General features: G+C 35.6%; 1 protein-coding gene across 1 annotated transcript in view; it reads right to left on the reverse strand.

Moving 5' to 3' along the window:
- TLL1 (tolloid like 1) overlaps positions 1-23,756 on the reverse strand; it is a 126,484-nt gene that overhangs the window by 12,678 nt on the left and 90,050 nt on the right. Inside the window, exons 12-18 of the mRNA XM_053940520.1 lie at positions 22,861-23,006; positions 16,783-16,978; positions 15,225-15,350; positions 12,204-12,364; positions 9,091-9,271; positions 2,416-2,541; positions 903-1,030 (exon numbers count right to left, since the gene is read on the reverse strand). Of these exons, the coding sequence (XP_053796495.1) occupies positions 903-1,030; positions 2,416-2,541; positions 9,091-9,271; positions 12,204-12,364; positions 15,225-15,350; positions 16,783-16,978; positions 22,861-23,006 (1,064 nt within the window). The remainder of the gene's footprint in view (positions 1-902; positions 1,031-2,415; positions 2,542-9,090; positions 9,272-12,203; positions 12,365-15,224; positions 15,351-16,782; positions 16,979-22,860; positions 23,007-23,756) is intronic.

Raw genomic sequence — 23,756 nt, forward strand, 5'->3', positions numbered from 1 at the left:
AAAATTAATTCTACCCCAGCCAAAACCAGGACAAGGGGTTAGGGTTTGCTAAGGTCAGCAGTTATGAGATTGGAATACAGCTTTCATCCCTGCACAAGTACTGGCTATTGCTTCTACCTCTGAAACGAGACTTCTCTCTCCTTAATTTTATTTGCTCCAAAACATTTGGAACATCAATTTACGAAGTTTAAATACATGTAAGGCCAGCTTTTGTTGTAGCTGTCCTGCAAGTAAGCTGCTGAAGAAATGCTGGGGCTGAGCTCAAAGCAAAAACCCTATGGGCAGCACCATGCTATGTATCCTCAGTAAACCTGCAAAGCTATCTAAGCTTTGCTTGGCCTGTCTTTGGACACCAGCACTGTCCTCAGCCAGCTGGACACAAAATTCACAAATCTACTCCAGGCTGCTCTTCTACTTATGTTAAAATTTGAAACCACTTTTAAATGAGAAATCCAGATTTTCAGGGGGGTTGTATCTTTTTTCCTCCTCAAAAAAAACAGAACAGGAAAAGGTGTGTGTAGAGGACTGTTCATAACTTAAATTTTTACTTTTTCTATATATTCGAATTTGTGTAAATGGCCTCTGCCACATTTGCCAAAACTTTGCACAAGTTTTATGAGTTTCAACAATGACATAGTAAAGTCTGACAGGAGGAAAGCATTCCTCCTGCCTTCACTGTACAGAGTATTTCCAATCACTATAAACTTAAATCACAACTCTATGATATTGAGTAGTCCCTGTTGGCCAGAAATGGACAGGATTCAGCATGTTTTTAAAATAGTTTACCTCTGGGATGCACACTGACAGTAAAGTTTAGTAACAGTTTCATATCATTGAGCAGTCATTTAAGAAGCTGATTTGTTGGAGGAAAAGCTGAAAAAGAAGGGAAGGCAGAGACTCACCAGTTTGACCCTCTGCCCAGGAGTGGCACTGATTTCCCAAGTGCACTCCTTCCTGCTGGGATACTTGTCAGGCCAGTTGGGACTCGTGATGATGCCACTGGGACTGTGGATCTTCTGTTCACATTCAGCTGTGCCAATAGGGATAGCATCAGTTAGTCTGGGGGTCTGCATGCAGAAGTAAGTCAAAAAAGTACTATTTTTTGTCAGGGCAGTCACTAAGTGGAAAGGGTCTTTAGGAAGATAGGTAAGGATGCTTTTCAGAGTGCACAGGCATGTTCTTCTGCTCAGGCATGTGCTTTAGAGCATTAACCCAACACGTTTCTTTACTGATTGTTGTGAAACATACACTGTTGTTTACAATGGATTTTTTTTTTCAGAAAAAGTCTTATACAGGAATAAACATAAGATAAATATTAAAAATTTTATCTTATTTATTATTTTTATTATATAAAAATCAAGTATTTTCCTATTCCCCCATCCTACATAAAAATAAGTACATAAATCCATATGAAAAGTCTCATTACATCAACTTCAAAAGAAATTCCTCGAACAATTTATTTTTTTCTCTTCTTGGTAATTTTCACTGCCACTACAGAGCAATCAATTTGATTTGTACCTCACAGCTTCTAGGTATACGTATACATAATGTGAGACCAGCCAAGACTAAACTGTGACTATGTACAAAAAGCAGCTTAGTCACTGACTTTGCAACTAAACCACTAGTACCCAGAACTAAAAGAAGGCTTTCTTTTTTTTTTTGTATTTACTTCTAACAATCTCAATTTGCTTTCTAAATATTAGAGAATTATTTGAAAACAAACTTTTAGAGTAGGCAAGTAGCATTCTAAAACCAGTGAAAATGCAAATGATTGTCAAAGGGCATTCTTTACTCTCAGACTAAATCCATGCTAGAAAACATTGAGACAGCTCACATGATAGTGCACACTTGAAGTTCATTTAAATTCTACTAAAGTCCCAAAGCCTATTGTTTTCTTGATGGCAGCCACACCTGAAGAGGGCCAAGAGGAAGAAAGATGCATATGGCTCTGACTGGAATTTATATTGTCCAAATATGTCACCTAAAACAAACCCAGAAAGGGTAGATGTGGTTTCAACCTGGCTGTGAGGAAACTAACTGCTACTGATAGCAGCTAATCACAGCTTTACCAGGCTTCTCTCCAGAAACTCTACCCCTGTGTTTAATACAGCCTTAGATAAATACTTTATCAGAGCTTTAAATATTCTACACCTCACAGAGCTATTGAAAGTAGCACTCCGTGCCAGTGATCCCATGTTTTCCAAACTTCATTCCTGTGAACCTTGAACTCAGCCCACACAAATGCTGGGGATGGAGGGGATGGGAAAGGGGAGGGATGTCATAGTGCTTAAGCCCAAATGTCTAACATCCCATTACCAAGAACTTTTTTTCCTTTCTTTTGTTTGAAAGGAAAGCTGCAGAAGGCTTTCTGCAAGACAGTTGTGTAACCAACCACTCCACTGCCTTCCTACTCACCTTCCTTGCAGTCATGTTTGTTTTCATGTAGCACAAATCCATTCCGGCACTGGCAGACGTAGCTTCCTACTGTGTTGATGCACTCATGCTGGCAGCCACCGTTGTCCTTCGAACACTCATCCTTGTCTACAAAATACACAACAAGCTCAGGTGAGCACACAGCTCCCAGCAGACCTTGCTACCAAGAGGAGCACGGAGCCTGAGGCCAGAGCAGGGTAAGGTACAGCACAGTCACTCTTCCTAGTAAGGCATTTTTGTGGTGCCTTAGCTCTAGTCACTCTTTGCTCAGCCTGCAGCCTTGCACTGTGGCACAAAGAGTCTGTCTCATCTTTCTAGGAAATGAGCACTAGTTCCTAAGGGAGAAGAACACTAGTAAAACAAACTAGAACAAAGGAGGTAAGAGATTCACCAGCTTTTGCTCTTTCAAGTGGCTTAGCTGGTAAAAGTTTCATAAATATCCAGTTTTATCTTAGTAAACAATGGTAGTGTAGTTTATGGACAACACAGATTATTCCAGATTTGTACAAATTCCATAATTTAATGCTGCTCTCTTGAAAGGAACATATAGATCAAAAAAGACTTCAACTTCTACACATTAAACATGTAAGAAGAGAAAGAGTTCACATAAGCTTTTCTAATAAGTTGGGCTTTTTTCCCCCAGCAGAGTGACAGTGTACTTTACTTTTAATGAATCTGGACATTATAGACCATCACAAAAAGAAAAACATTTCATTGAAAGAAAAAAAAAAAGAATTTGGCATTAGTTAGTTCAAGAGCTACAGTATAGCATGCAGTTCTGTTTATTAACATATAATCCTTCAAAAGAGCTTTTAGTGTGTTAGAAATAAAGCAGAGAGTAGCGGAGGAAATATGACCTGCATTAAACAGCTACAAATTCATTGCATGGAAAAAAGCCAAACTAGATTAACAGGCTGTCATTGCAGCAAGAGGCCTCTGCTGCCACGCTTCTATGTCATTCAGCTGTTCTTGCTTTAGGTGAGGCTGGTCCCTTTAAAAGAGGCAGACTGCTCCTGACACAGATATACACATACATACATATATGTGTGCACATGTATATAACTATAAATGTATACACACACACATACGTATACATTCTTGGATATAAAAATATAAGCATATAAATATATGTATATATATAAATATATGTATATGTGTATGTATATACACACACATTAAACCTCCCCTGTATTTTTCTAAATGTTCCATTTCAACATGTGAAAGAGAGGAGGAAGAAGAGCAAAGGAATTTTGGTCATGCTAGAGGTCTGGTTGTTGTGGGTTGGAATGCAGACCATTTACTCCCTTCGGTCTTATTTACCTTAGAAAGCAGTTAACATTATCTCCAAACAAGGCAACATGATATTTCACACTTCAGCAGGTACAGCAAGAATTTCTATAGATGAGAAGGCACCATGGATAATTTAAGTCTCTTTTCATTGTCTTACACATATTTTCCCTGCCCTTACTGATGCTCATATTCAGTGACATAGCAAGGGAAGTTTGCATTGTAATTGCATACATGTCATCTTCCTCTGCAAAATGTATACAGCACTTGACCTGTTGACTCACAGGTCTTTCCATAAAAATCAGCTTCTACTTATATTACAATATGATAATGTGCATTTATAGGTAAATTCTGCAAGTCAAACCCAAGCACCCATTGCAATTTGTACTGTAAATCTCAAATCTGTTTGCACTGAAACTTTTTGGAAACTTTCTGCAAATGTGAACAGATCTGAAGGTTAAGAAACAGTTGAAAACATAGATAGCTCTTGGAACCATACATTCAAAGAGATACTAGTCATTTTGATGATGAAAGGAAGCACAGAAACTCCATACACTATTTATGCACCTTGCAAAGTGAGTCCCTAACTGAGGTAGCAAATCTATGCAATTCTGAACCAAAGTCATAATTTTGCAAAATCAAGCACTATCAGAAATTAAGTCCACATTGCAAGTGAAAAGTAGCAAGCAAGTAGAAATTAGAGTGAATATGAACCAAAGTCTTCAATATTTCCCTCCTAAGCATTAGTTCGTAATTTTCCACCAGAATAACAAAATGAAAGGAAGGCAAGCTCAAAATGCATTAAAGTTAGGGTTTCAAATACAGAGTAGGAGCACAAATTCTAAATAAAAGCCCTGTCCATTTTCATTATCCACCAAACTTTGTGAAAACACTGAAAAGTATTTTAACGTTAGATATTCTATAAATTAATCTCTTAAGAGACAAGTGCATAAGCAAATAATCCCATGCTGGATGTCCTCAGAAATAAAATAATGGACAGAAGGTAGAAAGGAGAAATTTTGGAACACATTTGAACTATAATAATTACTTGTACATAGTTAATCAAGGATGCAACTGTTGAACAAGCCTTCCTCACACTTCATAATTGAGAACAGACTTTCTGTCAAATTGATTGCCCAGTTTAAAAATTTGTGAGAAAAAAAAAAAAACACAATTAATCTGTATTAGTTACAAGAACAAATGTTTTGCCATGTAAAAACAAAACCATTTGTTATGCTGACAGATGGAAATGAGTACCCCCAATTTTAAATGGATACTTTCTTTCTTTTCTCATTTCAGTCCTCAGAAGAAGGAAAGATCCATTCTCAAGGAAATAATAGATTGAATCATTCTGAGGACAAACTGTCGTACCTCTGAGACCCTCAGAGGCCACCAGTCTGTGAATAATACGTACTCGGCCTGAAGGAACCTGTATCAAGTCCTTGCAAGATTCAAAAACAAAAATTTTCTCTTTGCAGGCAGCTTTCTTGTCTGTGGAAAAAAATGTACCAGGATGGCACAAGAGATGAGTTTTTGCTCAAGGCTAGAAACATTCTAGCTTTCTCTTTTTAACTGCTCAATGAATCACCACCCAAGAAGAGATGTCCCAACAAACCTCATTTCTACATTATATCAAAACCCATGTATATTTTGAATATTTATGCAAGGAATCAATCACATTTCTTTAAAACATTGAAGTAAGTCTGAAACTTATGATAAATGGAAGCAGTTTAAGGTTAAACTATGACTAATCCTCAGGTTATCTTCTCAGAAAGATCACAGAAAAAAAAGCATATTTAGAAAAATATATATGTAATTATTATCCTTTTGGAGTTATTTAATACTTCTCTGTCTTATAGGCTCAGCCATGTGTGGTAAGTCCTGCAGGGACTTACTCCTAGGTCTTGTTCTTATAACAAAATAAGGAGACAGAGGAGGACAGAAGACAAAAGGAGAAAAATAAAAAAATAATTATTGGAATTTTTTTGTTAAGAAGCCTAATATCCATTTCCAATAAGTTTTATTAAAAGTTTTTTTTTTAAATAATATATAGTGACCCCCTAGTTTCCTCTCTTTATCTGAGAAACTTGATTATAAATATACAATAGAGTCTCTGTAGTTCAGCAAGATCCCTGCAGAGACCCCTAACTGAGCTTTCTTCAGAACTGTCCCATCAAATGTAAATTTCACAGAATGCTGAAAAAAAAAAAAAAAATCTCACTTTCCAGTAGCACCTGTCTGGCTGTTAACACTATTTTACAGCCAAAAATATAATTACATGTTGTCTTGTATCAACATAAATACCTTCCTAATGCAGGTCATCTGTTGCCCTATGTCACTGTTTGCTTTCACAGTTTATCACAGCAGGTTTCAACCACCCAAAAACTGCTTTCTGTCGTCTAAGCTGGAGCTGGGCCATGCTTTCTCATCTCTAGCTGTTGTGCAGAATCCACTACCAAAAGAGTTGCTGAAGAAAAGAGTAGTTCTTTGGCTGTGCTTGAGGAACATTTTTCAGTTCCTAATCTTCACACTAATTTAACTTATCCACCTTTTTATCTTGCTGAGTATTGCATTTGCCCTTTACTGGTGAATAGAGTGCAAGATGCTGTGTTTTACTCATTACATTTTTTTTCATTATTTATGTCTTTATTACTAAGTGCTTACACATCTATTGTGATTCAATTAATAAAATTGGTAAATGCCTGCAATCAAGTGTCTAAGTATTTCTACCCAGATATCATTCTAAAATTATTGTATTATGAAGATTAATATACATATAAACAGGTAAAAAACCAACACTTCATCAGCTGAAAAATGATGTAATCAACTCCGAAAAGACAAAGTACTTGAAATCTCAAGTTTGTTCTTCATTGACAGATCAATAGCCTATTATGTCCATATTAAGGAATTCAGGGATAAGAGACTACCAGTGTTTTCTCACAGTCCTAAGATGTCTGATTAATTATTTGGAGCTGACTGACATCTTCTTTTTAGATAATTTAAATTCAGAAGTTGGATTTTTCTCAAGTATTGAAAAATTTCTGTTTTAATCAGAAAACTTTGTCAAACAGGGAAAGCCAGATGACATAGAAGAATGGAATCTGCTAGAAATTAGAACAAGTGGAAGATAGCTGAGAAAGAATAAAAATAAAATATTCATATTATATTCAGATATTTGAACTTATATGAAATGCTGGCAGGAATGCATTATGAAGCACTCAGTAAATTTACATACTTACAGATTCAAAGGCTTTCTATATCAAACTATCTTTTTTTTTTTTTTTTTGAAAGGGATTAGATATAGACTATATCTAGGACACATCACACATTTCTATTAATTAAAAAATTAATTAGTTCAAACTTATCCCTGACTAAAGAATTTATTCTGTGATCAATGACATCATTAAATATTTCTTATTGCAATTACCTTGTGAGGGAAAGATAACATTTCATTCAGAACAGAAATATACAAGGGAAAAATTAGTTCTGAAGAATTACAACCTTATGCTTTGCAACCCATGATCTTTAGTCTAGTCTTTCCCCAAGATACAGCATTGGTGGAACCCACTCATTTAAAAAAATTGTTTGAGCAAAATAAATAAATACATATGTGAAGATGAACTATTACTTTAACAAAACCCAAAATTTAACTGACTATAGATGTATAAATGACCAGGATGTCCAGAAAATACAACTTCTGAACCACAGAGCTTATATAAATTACTACACTATCATTGCCAGTCTTACCTGAAATATCTGTAAGATCTTAAGAAGATTTAACAAACTTTATTTGCAGTTTTTAGAACTTGAACATGTCAATATATTTTCCTTTAAAAGTCAATGTGACAATTCCTGCTGGCACAACTAGACCAACATAAAATGACTAGTTGTGTGCTTCTAGGAGGAAGCTCTGTTTTGTGCACATATGTATTTACTACAAATAATGAGTAAACCTTGAATGCTTCTTGCTAATGTAAATCATAAATTTAAAAGTAAAAAGTGTTACTATGGGTAAAGATGGATCTTTGGAACATTATGACCAGAGAAATGTGATTACTAGGAAAGAGATAGACTTAAAAGAGATTAAATGTTTGTTATGTCTTTGTATGAGACAAAACACCTCCTGCCATCTTTCACAGCTGCTTAATAAAAAGATCAAAACAGTCATAATAAGAAAATACTGAAAGTCTAAACTGTTTGCCATGGTAGACATTTTTTAACTTTCCAAACCATATTCCTTACACATTATACAGATTCTTATTCGTCATAATTATTAGTTATTAGCAGTAACCAAAGAAATACCTTTTCATTTCAGTTTTGATAAAATATTTTAAGCAAACAAATGCTGATAATGCTAGTATATTTTACTACATGCTAAGCAGAATCAGGATTCTCCAAATTCAGATTTTTCACTGCTATCAAAAAATCTGGGTTACAATTCAACTCCCAAATTCTTCAGTTTGATGTCTGGTTTTAGGGAGGTGGGCAGATGGAACTGGTGTTTTTTGTTGTTTTACACAAGGTAAGTTACCTATAGATGTGTGATGTATAGATACACACCCTAGATGTGTGTGTAAACACACAGGAAAAACACAAAGCAAACTTGCTACAAACACTGAGGGGTCTCCTGCCAGAGCCAGATTTCTATATTCCTCACTAAATGGGTAATTGCAGAGGCCACTGTTGAGCAAACATTTCCTCACATCTTAGGCTTCACTTATGTGTAACTTTATTCAACAGTGTAAGTCCTAATATGATATAAACTTCCACTGCTCTGATCTCCCTCAGTAAAATTATACTCATAAATAAAAAGACACAGGTTGTTTTTTTTTTTTTTTTTTGCAAGATCAAGATCTTAAACTCTGTTCTTCTGCAAAACATTAAGAAGTGCAAAGTTTGGCACAGATGTAGCCATAATGTTAAACAAATGTTGTACCACAAAGTGGTAATTTCCCAACAAATGGAATATATTAAGAGAATTGAGTAGAAAAAATACAAGAGTACACAGTGTGCAATTCGTATCACTTTACAGCTGGGATTTGAAAAAAATAGCAACAAAACTTAGGATAAAAGAAATCTAATAAAAATACAGAAATACAGTAAATTTTCCTTTGTCCTCTGTATCTCACAAAGTTTACTTGCTTCTGCTGTTATTTAAGTACATATAGGTATCTTCCATATATTTTCTATAGACATTGCAATTCAAAATGGTGTTTTAAGACAGGAGAGTGGTTTATGTTTATGTAAATAAAACTAATTCAAAGCTACCAGGAAAACCATAAGCAAAGAAGCCACTTGTTTTTCAAAACCGTGGTCACTCCACCTAGTCAGTGGACACCCAGAGGTACTTATAAGGGTACTTTTCCATACCTGAGAAGAAGTGTGCCTTGAAGCCTTTTTTTGAGACAGTGTTGTCAGAGTGAAACTCAATGCGCATGTTGTTGTACTGAGAGGTGATAACCTCAGGCACTTCTGTACCGCAGAATTTGCCATGGAGCTTGGAATCAGAAGAAAGGCCACTGCGAATCTCCACGTAATCGTACTTGCAAACCTGAGAAAAGAAAGAAAGAAAAAATATTTGGCCAATCAAAATAAAAGCATGAAGCCATTTACAAATGCCAGAATTCTGATCAGTATATATATTGCTGCTGAATAATAAATGATCAGTAGCCTTTTTCACTTTGTCCTGATTCTGAAAGCATTTGTAAATTCTTACATTTGTTGATTTTAGGTAAGAATATTTTAAGTCACTAACACATAGCTATACTATGAATTGCATTCCAACTTATATTTTTATAGATGCTGACCGGTGTTTAATATCTAAATTTCAAGATGCTTAAAAGCATTTCCACTTAATTTAAAAAGTAAGCATTCTATTAATAGTAAACTAAAATTTAGAAACAGTCATCTTAAAAATTACACCTATCTGCATGCTATAAACCACATACCCCAAACCTACAAACCTTCTACTGACTGCATCTCAAAGATTTTTTTAAATATTAATTTTCACCTGGAAACTTACAAGGTAAGTTTTCATCATTACATATTTAAGATACATTCATTTATTTCCAAATATATAACTTTCCACTATTAAAAACATGCAATTTTCACCAACAGTAGCATAGCTATAACTGGGACCAGGATGCATACCATTTTCATTAAAAGGTTAAAAATAAAGTAATATAATGTAATAAAAAAGCCTTCTGCAAGGCCTAGTTCTAATGATAATACTTTCAATGCATAATCCCTTGGTGAACTTAAAGCCATCCAGCCAAAAACTTGTAAGCTTCTTAGGCTCAACTATCAATCATTTAATCAAAAATGTCCCAGTTGTCTGCAATTAATAGCTTAAGAGAGAACATTGGCCAGGACAATTCATACAGAGCTTATATTGGTCCATTAAATCCAAGTTGTATTTGAAAAATTGCAATTTCTAAAAAAAAAGTGTCAGGGGAGCTGGAAGGGAAAAATAGAAAAGAATGTTTTGGCCTTTGTTGTTCTCTCTCTCTATGAAAAATTGTCATAATTTCCAGTTGGTTTTAATATAATACCCTGAAGATGTAGATTAAGCTTTTATTGTTACCGGAACAATTTTCACATGTGGCAGAGTTGAAAAGTGACTAATTCAGTTGAAACTCTTTCTGTACAGTATAAAGAACACAAAGATTCGTAAAACTTGAGTTACTGCCACATGCTAATCTATACTAATTGGAAGACATATTTCTAATAATGCATGTGATTTTCAAATATAGCTCACTACATTGACAAATCCTAACAATTCCAGCAATATAACAGTGGTGAGTTTTTATGATTGCATAGGTTTAGATCAGAAATCAAGTGTCATTTCAGATAGGTCTAATTCCCTCTATACTACACTGCACTGAAAGAAACTTACAACTAAACTGCAAAATGTGAATGCAAAATATTAAAATTGTAAAAATGTAAAAGAAATATTAAACTTGGTCCTAAATTGAGCACCTATAACAAATTTAAAAAATAGAGTATTTGATAAATGTATACATTTTATGTCTGCACTCAGACAATATATTAGGATTTTCCAGATATTATGTTTCTTCTGATTTTCACAGACATCTATCCTTAGTACTACTATTTAACAGTATGAAGCCAAGATTTAGTAGCACGTGGGATGATCAAACTCCAGTTCTGATTGTTGAAACACATTTAGAATTTTTCTATCTGCTTATGTTACATGTCTTTTATGACCTTAGAGAAGTTATTTAACTTCATTACATACCAGGTGTTTTCCTTGCAAATCTTGCCCATGTACCAAGAAAGTGCAAGAAAAAGGTTTTTATGACTTGATCGAATGGTAATTAAATTTTAATTCTTTGGGACTTTAAAGCTTTTATTACATCTCTTGCACTTCTAGTAATAATGATTACAGGACATGAATGTAACTTACATATATCATTGAAAATTGGAATTTCATGGAGTTGACAACCCACTCCAAAAAATTACAGGGGAAAAAAATCTGACATTTCTGCCTCTGAAAGTAATATTGAGGTATTTTGGAGAAGTCATGGCTGGTTTGGTTCTTAGTTATAAATCAAACTCCAGCTTTTGTCCCTTCAAATACTTCTGCCCAAAAGGTGGGCATCTTTATACTAAATACATTGCTACAAATTTATTTAGAAATAAATAGAAATGTCAGAAATAACATCCTGGAATTTGTGTTCTTAATGCCATGTAAAGAATGTGCATATAAACTCAGTGGTAACAGCATGTTACGGCTGGAGTGTGGTGAGGAAATTCAACGATATGACACAGAATTGCCTACAAAGCAGAACAAAAGCTGAAAATTATGTTGAAACCCACAGTACTGCTTCTCATCCAAAAAAGTACCGCAATCCCCACGATTTTATTTAGAGCTTTAAGGAGCATCCTTTAGCACATGGAGGGCTCTGCTCTGTTCCTCCTCCTACCTGGGCAGAAGATCCCCCATACCTCTGGGGGTTGCCCAGCTCAAAAACTGCTGGTACTCTATTGTGACTTATTTCTGCTACTGCTCAAAGTATTCCCCTAGTGAGATACTTGTAAGTGATTTAAATGCTCCCTCACTCCATCACTAACCACAGCTTATGTGTATTCTTTGTAGTCAGCCTGTAAAGATGATTTGGTTTCTCCAGATTTTCTTCTCTTGAATTCTTTCCAATATGCTTCAGCCCCATTTGCTCTGTTTTATTTTGTTGATAAAAAAGTCAGCTGAGACTCAGCAGAGAACATTTCTTAAAATTTGTTGTAATACATATACATTTAGATGATATGTAGAAGAGAGCTATTCTTTCCATGTTTGTTTTGAAAGAATCCAGAAACAGTCCCAAAACGAAAACAAGAATATCCATGCTTATTGTCAGCACATGAAAGGTAAGCAAGGGTTTTATAAGACAATATCTATTTTTGAATGCTTGTGAAACTGTTTAGAACATAACAGATTGTGTAGCTCTTCATTCATGGTTACTTACTTCATTCCCTTCTAATTCAAAAAACTCAAACTTCATTGAAATTCGGTATTGTGTTGGGGCAACCACCTGCCACACACAGTTTTTGTTTGGAGGATACTCTTTTGGCCACCCTGGTGTGGTTATAGTCCCATTTAGCTTTGTCAGGAGTCCTCCACAAGCAGCTGTAAAATTAAAAGAGAACATAACTTCTTGACTGACAGTATGTTTTACTATAAACAGAAGCACGCTGAGAAGAATCAGTCCTCTCATTACTTATATGCTGCAATGCCCAGACAGACTAATCAGAATCTTGCTTTATCATGCTTGGTGCAAACAAAGAGAAAGAGACAGCCCCTATCTTGAACAGCTTGCAGGTTTGTGAGCAGAGATAAGTTTCAGGACTATACAAGGCGTTATCATATTCATTCTTTTCCCCGCCCTCCAGAGACTCTGGTTATTCTCTCACAGCCTTTCCCATGCAAGTCCTCTGACCTCATCGCCCTCCCCAAGACCTTGACCATCCCTCTTCTGACAGAAGGATACTTAAGATGCACTTCTCTCCTCGATCAGAATCAGCCCTACCTGTCTCAGCTCATATGGCTGTATATGCCTCCCATAACCTACTAGGTAGGGTCACTTTAAAAAAACAGTCACATACACTTCAGTCACAATTGCTTTTGCTGAATCATGGACGTTCAATTAAGAGAGAAAATGCCTCTTATTTCCAAATATATGCCAAATAATCACCTCCATAAAACAGAAAAATACCGTATTATGTTCTTGAATGCAGTTCAACTAGCAAAGGATAAACTCATCTTTTCCATCTGTGCAATTTTTTTTTTTTTAGGGAAAGTAAAGGGATTTAGAGAAGCTCTCGATCACACTCTGCTACATTGATAACCATTACAGCACTGTGACAGCACTGGAAGTCATCCACAAATCTCTTTCCAAAGAACTGAAGGAAGAAGCTCTACTCAACTGCTCTCTGCTAACACTGAATGCTTTAAAAACTGGCTATTGCGGTCTAGCTGATGATCTCACATATTGCATCTACTCCATCTAACACAGTTGGGAGAATTCAGCAGTTACTGTGTCAAGGCTCATTTTGTCAGCTCAGACACATACCAGTGTTTCTCCTGGTCCCTAGTTTTCCATGCAGCACACTTCTTGGTATACATGTAAAAGTAATCTGATGGGAATGGCTGGACAAAGACCCTGGGTCACATCTCAGTGTATCAAAAGAGACCAGACATAGGTTTAGAGAATGCACCCAGATGGCACAAGCTGTCCTCTCAAATGATCCAATCTGGGTCAGAGAAACTACTGCCAGAGTTCAATTTCTGCTTTTAAACATTGTTCTATTGATCCTTGAGGCAAAGGTGGGAAATGTGGAAATAGTGAAAAAAGAAAATCTTAACCCTTTCTAATATGCTGCCATTGATGGAGACTTGGATTAGAAGATCATAATGCAAATTTCTGTGCATGACATCACTGCAGTGAAGTATAGGGCAAAGTTTCTGATCTGACTAGAGGCACCTACTCACATGTGAATTAATACAGCTAGCTCACCCCGCAAAGGCCCAAGCTATAACAAGGAATTTTCACAGTGACTACACAGTAATTTTGACTCAGCAGTTCCAACTACTATCTACATACAGTGAGTGCCACCTCAACTGAAACAAACACATACACTTTTAGGGATAACTCGGGGTTTTTGCTCTAAGTTGCACTGCAGTGCTTAGAGTGACTTCATTTGACAGAGGTGCTTTACTGTTTGGGTGCCAGGAATGTATTTATTTTCCATTTTTCAGATGCAGAGAGAAGAGTATTCTGAAAGACTTCTCTAATATTCTGACTTGAGTCAGCAAGCAGACTAAACTCAATTCCTTACATAAATTTGGGCTGATGATCAAAAGCCCAGAGATCAAACCTCTGTCATCATGCCCCACCCCTTTGATTAAACTTATTTTCTTATTGTCTACCTAATGTGCAGACATCCAAATAAATTATTTTCCAATGTTCTCTTTACTAAAGGTGGAGGAGGGAGGAAAAACAACCAAAAAAACCCAACCAGCTTAATGAGAGCCACAATCTAACATGTCTTTAATCTAGGACTTCCACCAGCTCACACAAACATACAACAATAAAAAAACCAAAACCAACCCTGCAGATCCAAAACCAAAATAACAAAAAAGAATTGCAGAGAAACTAGGCAAAACTACCCCAAACTGTGAAAAATAATGAATTAAAGACAGGAAATTAGAACAAAGAGAGACCAGTGAATTGCATCAGAAGAAAACCAGGACTCCAAGCACCCCAATTTTCAAAATCCTTTCAACTAGTCAAACAGATGAGCTAAGAATAAATTTGTGCTATCCTTTGATTTATTGGTGTCTATAAGTAAAACTCAAACAATAGTTGGTGCATAATGATCAAGAGCTTATGGTTCTTTCCTTTGATATGAAATATGCATAGAATGCAAAATCTTATCTCAGTTCAATCCTATGTTTACACAGACTTCTGCTTATCTCTTTCTTTTTTCTCCAAATGATTATTTGAACATGCATTGCTCACCCTGTAAAATAAGAGAAGCCCACAGTGTGACTAGGAGAGGGGAAGATTCCTCTGAGCTTTGAGCTAAAATAGAGGACCTTGCTCTTCTAGACCTGCCAGCTTCCCAGGCACATCCCAGTCAGAGGTGGCCAGAGGGGTCATTAAACAGTCTGATTCTGAGAAAGTGGCAGATTATTCTGCTGGTAATTGTCTCCTTGAGAGACTTTGTTTTAGTGAGTAAGAACAGTGTAATAAGTGGTATGAAGTCCTACTTTGCACCATTCCTGATTGATGAACAGCAAAATCTGCAAAATGAAGCTGCTGACAGACATGGCTCTGGCATGACTACTGAAAGGACAGCACTGGTTTTCTGGGTTGGGTTCCACAGATCTCAAGCTGCTCAGACAGAGCCTAAGAATGTGTAGCATTTCATTCAGGCAATGGCACTCAGAGAGCTTTAAGAGCCCATAAGACAGCAGCACACTGTACCTTCACAACTCTTTTTGTCAGGACCAAGTTCATAGCCAGGATCGCAGGCGCACTGGTAACTGCCAAGGGTATTTACACAGCGCTGCTCACAGCCACCATTGTCAGGTTTGGCACATTCATCTTCCTCTGCCAAGACAGGCAAGAATGCAAAAATGTGTTAAATAATTACCTTCCTCAGCTGTAACTGCTGGATCAATATTAACCCAGAAAGCTAAATGCTTGCCATTATAAGATGCACTACATAAACCACAGTGGTTGCTGACTAGAGGATTTTCAAATGCTAAGGAGACCTGCAACAGAGCAAATAAAAATTCATCCTTTGTGGGGTCTGGTTTTGTTTTTTTCTTTTTTTTTTTTTTTTAACAATATCTACTGACAGCTGCAGAACTAATTTATAAGCACTTTGTGTGCAGCATCAGACAGCCATAATCTAAAGACAGTACAAAGTATTGAAGGAAAGATGGAAAATCCACAGTAGGGTCACTTGAAGGGCACTTTATCTCCCACAGAATCAATCTGTACATTATCCTGAATTCATACTCAAAAACAGATTAACAGAATCCTCAAATCCTAGGTTTTTATTCTCCTGATATTAAAAGGAACAAGATGAATCAGGACTGGGGGAGGGAAAGGAATTGTGTGTTCTCTCTACTAGCTCTGAAATATACCCATGAGATTCATTACTGAAATATTCCTCAGATGCTGGAATATTGTTTTCTTACACCAGGACAAGTAATTTCTCAGGAAAAAAATAAGAACTCCTACTCTCATGCCTATACCCTTCAAAGTTATAATTGTCTACAATGAAAACTATCAGTTAGGATTAGAAAAGCTATGGTTTCTTTTCAAAAGAGCAAAAAGGCTTTCCTGGTCGCATGACCTGTACTTCAGGTGTTACCATGGCCACAACACTGCCAGTGGCTTTAACTGTGCCACCAGCAGCACCGTGTGCAAATGACAACTTTCCATGCATCAAATTCTTCAGGCATAGTTGCATTTGTATGACATCCTCCTCTCCCAAAAAAAACACCCATAATTGAAAGAAGACTATGAGGTTATTGCTCAATATGATTTCTGATCTGTTCTTTTGGGTTTTTTCCATGGTTACAGAGAGTAATAAATTGATAAAGCAGACCAATCCAGAAAATAAATTAGGAAAAATCTGACAAGATTTGGACAAAGAAAATAAAAAAACTTAAATGGCAAAAAAAAAGCCATTTGCAATTTTACTGTTTAACTTTATACAAAATGCTACTTTTTTACAAAATTAGATATGTTTCAGAAGTTGATTAACTGAACCTGAAGACAGAAGAAACTTGTGCTGAATATATTCCTTCATTCCTTGGACACATTTTACTAGGAGACACAAAAACCTCTATTGTTTTGTTTTGAATAAGTTGTATGCCCAGGAAAAATTATTCTAGAGACAATACATTCTATTAGTAAAAAAAAGATTGAGAAATATTTTTAACATACTTTCATAACTTTTCTAGTCCAAGAAGTGATAAACTGTTCATAACAGCTGTTCAGCTGCCCCAAAATATGTTTTAATACTTACCTTTAAAAAAGTTAGCTGCAAACCCTGCTTTGTTAACAGTTCCATCAGAGACAAACTTCATCCACAGGGTATTAGAGGTAGATCTAATGTCTTCTGGCTTGTCATAGCCACAAAAGTGACCAATTAAAGGACTGTTCTCATTTGTTCCATCTCGGATTTCCAAGTAGTCATACGCACAGTTGTCATGTCTTTCAATCTGTAAAACATAATTTTCAAAATGACCTACCTGAACTTGACCATAAATATCAGTCAGGTAACAAAAAGAATTAAAATTTTTCAAAGTTAAGGTTAAGGTCTCTGTTTAGGGTTCAAGCAGCAGGAAGATGAACGAACATCATTGAATAGATTTTAACTATACTTGTTTTCTATAAAAAAAAAAATTAAATGTTACTAAGGACACAACAGTCTAACTGGGAAAAAAAAACTAAAAAAGACATGCTCACCTCTAAGTTTCCTAGTGTTCTGCTAAACTTCTACTCTCATCTCAAGTAAAGTCCTCTTTTCTCATGTACACTCAACTAAAGAAGATTAATGGCTCAGCAACTAAACAGGTCAGAAATATTCACCGTTTTAGCAATATTAAAAAGCTCAATTTTCATCAATATGATAAGGTTTTTAGAATATCCCTTTATTCTCCAGACAGAGTAAAATTTTGCATTTGGCACTGTTCACTGATGTTACAGGATAAAGGTAAAAAAATTGAGGTGCGTAAGGAATTTGATTCATCTGAAAAATTAGATCCAAACACATGTCTAAGATGATCAGCTCTTAAGTAGTCAAGAGAACAGAGGACAAAAAGAAACTAATCTTTCTGTGGCCAATGCAGCCAGTTTCTCCTGCACAATTCCTGATTTCAGGTTCCTGATTTCTTTTGATTTTCTGGGTCAATGAGTGAATCTTCGCTGTACTGATGGAGAAACCTACTGAAACCGGAACAACTGAAAATTTCCCTTTTCCATTTAAACTTTCTGCTGGATGACATTTGAACACAGATTAATATGTGAGTGGGCACGTGTGCATGTCTACTTGAGTAGTGAGTCTTGTGCTCTTTACATAATAGTATTTCCAGAGTCGATCAGAATGGGAATTGCACCAGAGAGGAAAGCAGTAGCAGCCCAAATATGACCTTGTCCAGAAGCTAGATAATTTATGGTGCTTGTCTTTATTGAGAGTGTGTCATTCTCAACAGAATTAAAAACCCTCTTGAGCTGCGTCATTTTACTGCTGGAATACTTCACATTGCTCAGTCTTATTAATAACAGAATTAACTAGATCCAAGCATTCAAAAATAATTCCTGTAAGAACACTCTTGTTTAAACTAACTGGCTGAATCAGGAGAGGCAAGCTTAGGGATAGAGAGGATGGGGAGGGAGAGAGTATCACAGTCAAGTAGAAGGGTTGGAGAAAGCCTCAAATCTAATCAGCACATCTACATTCTGTTAAATCAATGAAGTCTAAATTAAGCCCAGAAAAATCTACATTTGATCTCCAGAGAGAGTTTTTCTTGCACCTAAGCTTCACAGTAAGCAGAAGTATCTACTGGTTCTCTACTCTACTTGTGTATCACGACCAACACAAAGCTCAGGAATGACCACAGACTAAGGAGCATCCACTCAGCACATTAAGATTTCTTATGTAAGAGGGAAAACTGGAGGGAAGGAACTGTTTGATTTTATGCCATTTTAGTGGCATCAAAATATGGCACTTACACACTTAGACATTTCTCTGTCTTCTTTCCAAATTTCTAATTCTCCAGGCATTTACATGCATAATTTTCTCCCACGCACTCCTCTGTCACTAACCATATTGCATATTTCCTAGTATTTTGCTCAGGAATTGCTTAGAGTTTGGGAATGATTGAGGAAAGCAAGGAAGGTTTGGGATGTAACCACCTATTGCTGATTTTAGCGGAAATTGTATGCAACTAATGCAGAACATGAGCACTGGTAAGTTTTTGACAATACCAATTCCAAATTTTCATTAATCTAAATAATAAATTCATGACATCATATTCTAATTTGAAATAAAGTCTGCCTTGTTATCTCAGTAAAAATCGAGAAGTGAATTGGTCCAAAGCTCACTAATATCAATGAAAAATTATGCATTTTCCCCACACATCTGTGGTAATTTCAGTACTCAAGAAATTTAATTAAAATCAGTTTTTTCCATATTTCCATTTTTACGGGCAATATGGAAATTATGATTATCCACCAGCCAAGTGTGGCTCCAAGTTACATGCGCCAAATTTCCATTGAGGTGAATTAGTAATTTCTTTTCTGAGGATCACTTTACTTTCAGCAGAAGAAAACAGCTAAAAATACATTTTGTATAGAAGTAAGTTTCTAAACTTGCTAAGACTATAAGAATCAACCAACCTGCAAAATGCTATTGAGTTTCAAAAAAACCCATTTGAAAGGTGGCTGTTCTACCATATTCACTTATATTTCGTTTACTACTAGTGCAAGTGATGCCAGTATCATCAGTATTAAAGTGTTACACCTATATGTAAACTAACAGATAAGTATTGTGGTTTTGAGAAATAACTGGTACTTGGTAATCAATGAAAGAAAATATTATAAAATGTGGGTTTTTTTCCCATATCTCAAGTTTTAGGATTATGTGGTACTATCATCTGGGAACACTACCATACAAAGGCCTATTACACTTGCAATAGTCTCTTATTCCTCCTGCTTCCTCCTATATTTTCTATCTTTCTTATTCTTCCTACTTCCTATTTGTTCCTCGAGGAAAATCTGTTCCAGTTAATGAAAGGATCCCTGGTGAGTTTGGTTGTAACTGGACTGATCCCATAAAACTTGTTTACTGGAACACTAAAATTTCACAAGATATTCACATGATATTACATCTTGATGAGAAGAAATACACGGAATATTAGCAAATGTTAAAAAAGAAATCATATCTAAAAATTTTTTTACAGAAAAATGAATTTCCTATAGGAAACTGAAAGATAACCTTGGCTCCTGAAGGCCTTGGAGGAAACCTAGAATTTAAATGGCATCAGAGAACTAAGTCAAGACACTGTCAGAAAAATTACTAAAGCAGGCACATTAGAACAGGAAAACACTATGAAATCTCCCAGAGAAATGGCAAGCCAGAGACATTCCCTACATCCCTTCTCAAAAAAATAGGCCTCATAGTTTCAGGTTTAGAAAAACAACAACAAACCAACCAAACCAAAAAACCCACATAAAAACAAATACACATCCGGAGTACCTTTGTCTTATAGCACTCCTCCAATAGGAAAAAATGAAGATAAAATTAAAAATTAAATCAAACAAACAAACAAACAACCCTAAAACTGAACCAAAAACAATAAAAAAGAGAGAGAAAAAAGGATATGAAATGCAAATATGGAAGCAATCATACTGCTGTAAAAATCTTTACATTATTTTTTGTCATTGTTAATTATTTTGTTCATAAAGTCAAGCTGCAATACAGGTAAACGTATCTGCCTCAGGTTGTAGACTTCGGTCATAAAAAGTGGCATATATGCCTACTGAAATCAGTAGATCAGATAAATTTTATTCCCAGATTTATGTAAAAATAATTTAAATTATTGCTATCTACAAAGAGTTTAACAAGGTCACTCAAATGAGGGAGATTAATATGAATCTGCTCTACAAACCCTCTGGATTTTTTTAGCTGGAGAGACTGCCAAAGAAAGTTCTTAAATAAAAAAGCAAATAAACTTACAAAAAAAAAAAAACAACAAAAAAAAAACCAAACAACAACCTGTTAATTTTCAAAGAACAATATTGTAAAGGTGACAGTAATAATGAAAAATATGGAGTTCCCAGTCCCAACATCTCTACTCTCACTACTCTCACACAGACAGTGGAAATTATAGCAGCCAAATAAGAAAGTGGAATCCTGCACTCAGTGGAAAATGTGTTGCCCACAGCAGGCAAAACAAGATGACTCATTGACACAGTTTGAAATTCTCAGTTTCCCTAGTGCTTTTATTTCAGAATGAAGGTTATTTATACAGTTATTTTTTCTAGTATTACATAGGGATAATGAGAATTCCTCTTACTTAACTGTACCTTTCAGAAGACAGAGAAGTAATTTTCTCACAAACACACTGCAATAACTCTCTGGCCTGACATTTACTTTTTTCTATCTCAGCTGGCACCAAGAACAGTGATTTTTAAACAACTTTTTGTTTTACTGGGCAGTGCACCAAGGGTTCAGTCCAGAGCGGGACTTAGTACCAAAAACCAAAACACCTACCTTCAAGAGCTGGGAGCAGAAACGGAAATTGGACCCAGTGGTGAATGTCCAGGCACTCCAGAGCAGCTCCCAAAGCTACTCCCATCTTCAGCAGGGAGCCCAGTGGATGAGCCAGTAAGATGCCACAAAGACAGATATAACAGTCTTGTGCCTGTCTGGGGTGCCTCATTTGGTGCTCAAGGGCATCTTGCCACTCTGGAATTACAGCTCAGACTCTCCCTGGAAAAGTATTTCAAGTCCCTACTGCTGGATTTTTTTTTTCTTTTCAAAACTTATGAAGTATAAGCCCCAACTTGAGACTGTCCCCTGATTGTATTTCTGCTCAATTTCCTCTTTCTTCTTATGAGGTGTTAGTCCACATGTCTCACCTCTAGAGAGTGCCATAATATTGAACAGTCTGAAGGAAAAACTGGACATTTCTTCCTAAGGTCTTAATCACTTGTCAACTTCTGGTTATTTCCTGTATGGTGAAGCATAAGCATGCCATCTTCACACTTGTAAATAGTCCCTAACTTGGTGATCAGAAAAAGGTTCTGAAAGACAGGGAGAGATATTTGATTCTCCCAGCAATGACAGTGAACTGAGGTCAGTTCAAGCACGTGAAGACCAGTGCTGATCAAATGCACCCAGACCAAACAGTGCAGCAACTCTCTTTTGCAGAGGAATAGGGCCATTTCCCTTGTCATCACACTAAAAAATGCTGAGCAGCAATGGCAGACTAGAAAAGCTCCGTATCTAGTCAGCAAATTATATAAAAGGTACTCAAAATGTTCATTTTCAACACGGCTTAAATAAAGAGACTAACATACTATGGGGTAAGTAATATTGAGCCAGGTCAAGCAGACTCAGAAGATCACGGGAAGCTGATCTTGTCTGCACTAGAACTGACATTAATTCAGGATTAAAAAAGGAAAATTCAGTAGAACCTATGAAAATATTCAAACTTCTATACTTTACATTAATAATTGCTGATAAAGTCCCAATCCCTTGTTGTCTCACACTCAAATCATTCTACCAGTCAGAGCAAAAATGTGCCATAACCCTGAAATCTGTCTGCAAGACTAAAGCGTCAGGTTGGAAATTACAGCTATGTTTACTATACTTGTATTTAGATCTAGGTACAACATAAAGCAAAAAAGTCTAGATTTTTAAAAAATGTTCTTCATGCCCTTACTGCCGAAGCATAGTCAAAGGAAACAAATTAACTCAAAATTTACTCAATTAACTCAAATTAACTCAAAATTTATCTAAAAGTTCAAGCTGGTGTATTGTGTAGGAATAAAACAGACATGAAATATTACTTTTTTTTTATGTGATAGTTCACCACAGTTTAGCAATGTTATACACAGCATGATATACACTAAAAACATACACCTATGACGACTCACCACATCTTTTTTCTTTGCTCACTAAATACAGGTTTGTGAACTGAATATTAGTTTTAGGGTTTTTTCCTTTTCAAAGCAGAAGCCAAAGCACAGAGCGTTTTTTTTCTCCAGCCACGTATTCATTTTTGAAAATAAGATTTAGCAGAGATAAAAAGTCCTGGTTGTTTAACAGAATATTGAAGTAACCTTGCTGAGCTGGATGATGTACTTGGTAAAATGTGACTATCTCCAGTAATTTTAACATTCTAATTCAAATATTAGAGATAACATAAAAACTTTTAATTTTGAAATTTTCTGGGGAAGTGAAATTTCATGGATTATAGTGTTAATTTATCATTTAGAAGTCTTCAATTAATTCACAGGTTTAATAAATATTCCCTTAAATTTCACTGTCACTTAGCCACTAGATGCTTGTCTGAGATTAGTTAAAAGGCTTTACCTCAAAAGCTTGAAAGGTTAATCCTACATTGTAGTTTTCTGACACTGTTATTTTCCATACACATTCCTTCATTGGTCTGTAGTCATCAGGATAATTGGGAGACTGGATCTGGCCTTCATTTTTGTGGATTTCACCTCCACAAATAGCTGATAAAAGCATAACATTTTACTGTCAATAATGACATTTTCTGTAATTTCCCCATGCCCAAAGTGACGTTATATGATCGCATTTTCAAGACTAATAATAAAATTGTTCTGGACAATACTTAAATCTACCAAGGATAAATTATTGAAAACACAATCGATTTAAACCATTATATGTATTTTAGTTAGCAAATATAATTTAGCATTTCTAATAATTCTAAACATGTCTACAGCATTGAGGATGAATTTGTAATCATGGACAATCTGAATCTACACATTTTACAGAATATATTTAAAGAGTCAAAATAATTAAATTTTTGTTCACTCTTGAAATACACTTAATAAACATTCTTCATTGATATTTACTAATCTTTAGAGACAAATGAAAGCAAAATCTCATATTTTATAATGATCTATGCACTTTAACCTACATTTTAACCTGCATTTTATCACTTCAAGCTTGCATTCAGTTTGAAGAAACAGTAAATATAAATTTAAAAATATTTTCATGAAAAGTACAGGTTCTATTTTAAACAGGTAAACGTTGACTTGGTAATATACTCAATGTGCATGGGCGCCTTTGTTAACTATGCCCAGATTATATGGAAAATATAAGACAGATTTTTCTGAAGGATAATCTTTGCAAACACTAAGTGCAAGAACATGCATATTTAGTAAATAAAAGACCGGTAAAAAATGTTTATGATTATTAACAGTGATTTCCCTGAAAAAGAGCTCAGTTGAAATCCACTC

Source organism: Vidua chalybeata, chromosome 4, assembly GCF_026979565.1.
Source record: "Vidua chalybeata isolate OUT-0048 chromosome 4, bVidCha1 merged haplotype, whole genome shotgun sequence".
NCBI classification, from domain to species: domain Eukaryota; kingdom Metazoa; phylum Chordata; class Aves; order Passeriformes; family Viduidae; genus Vidua; species Vidua chalybeata.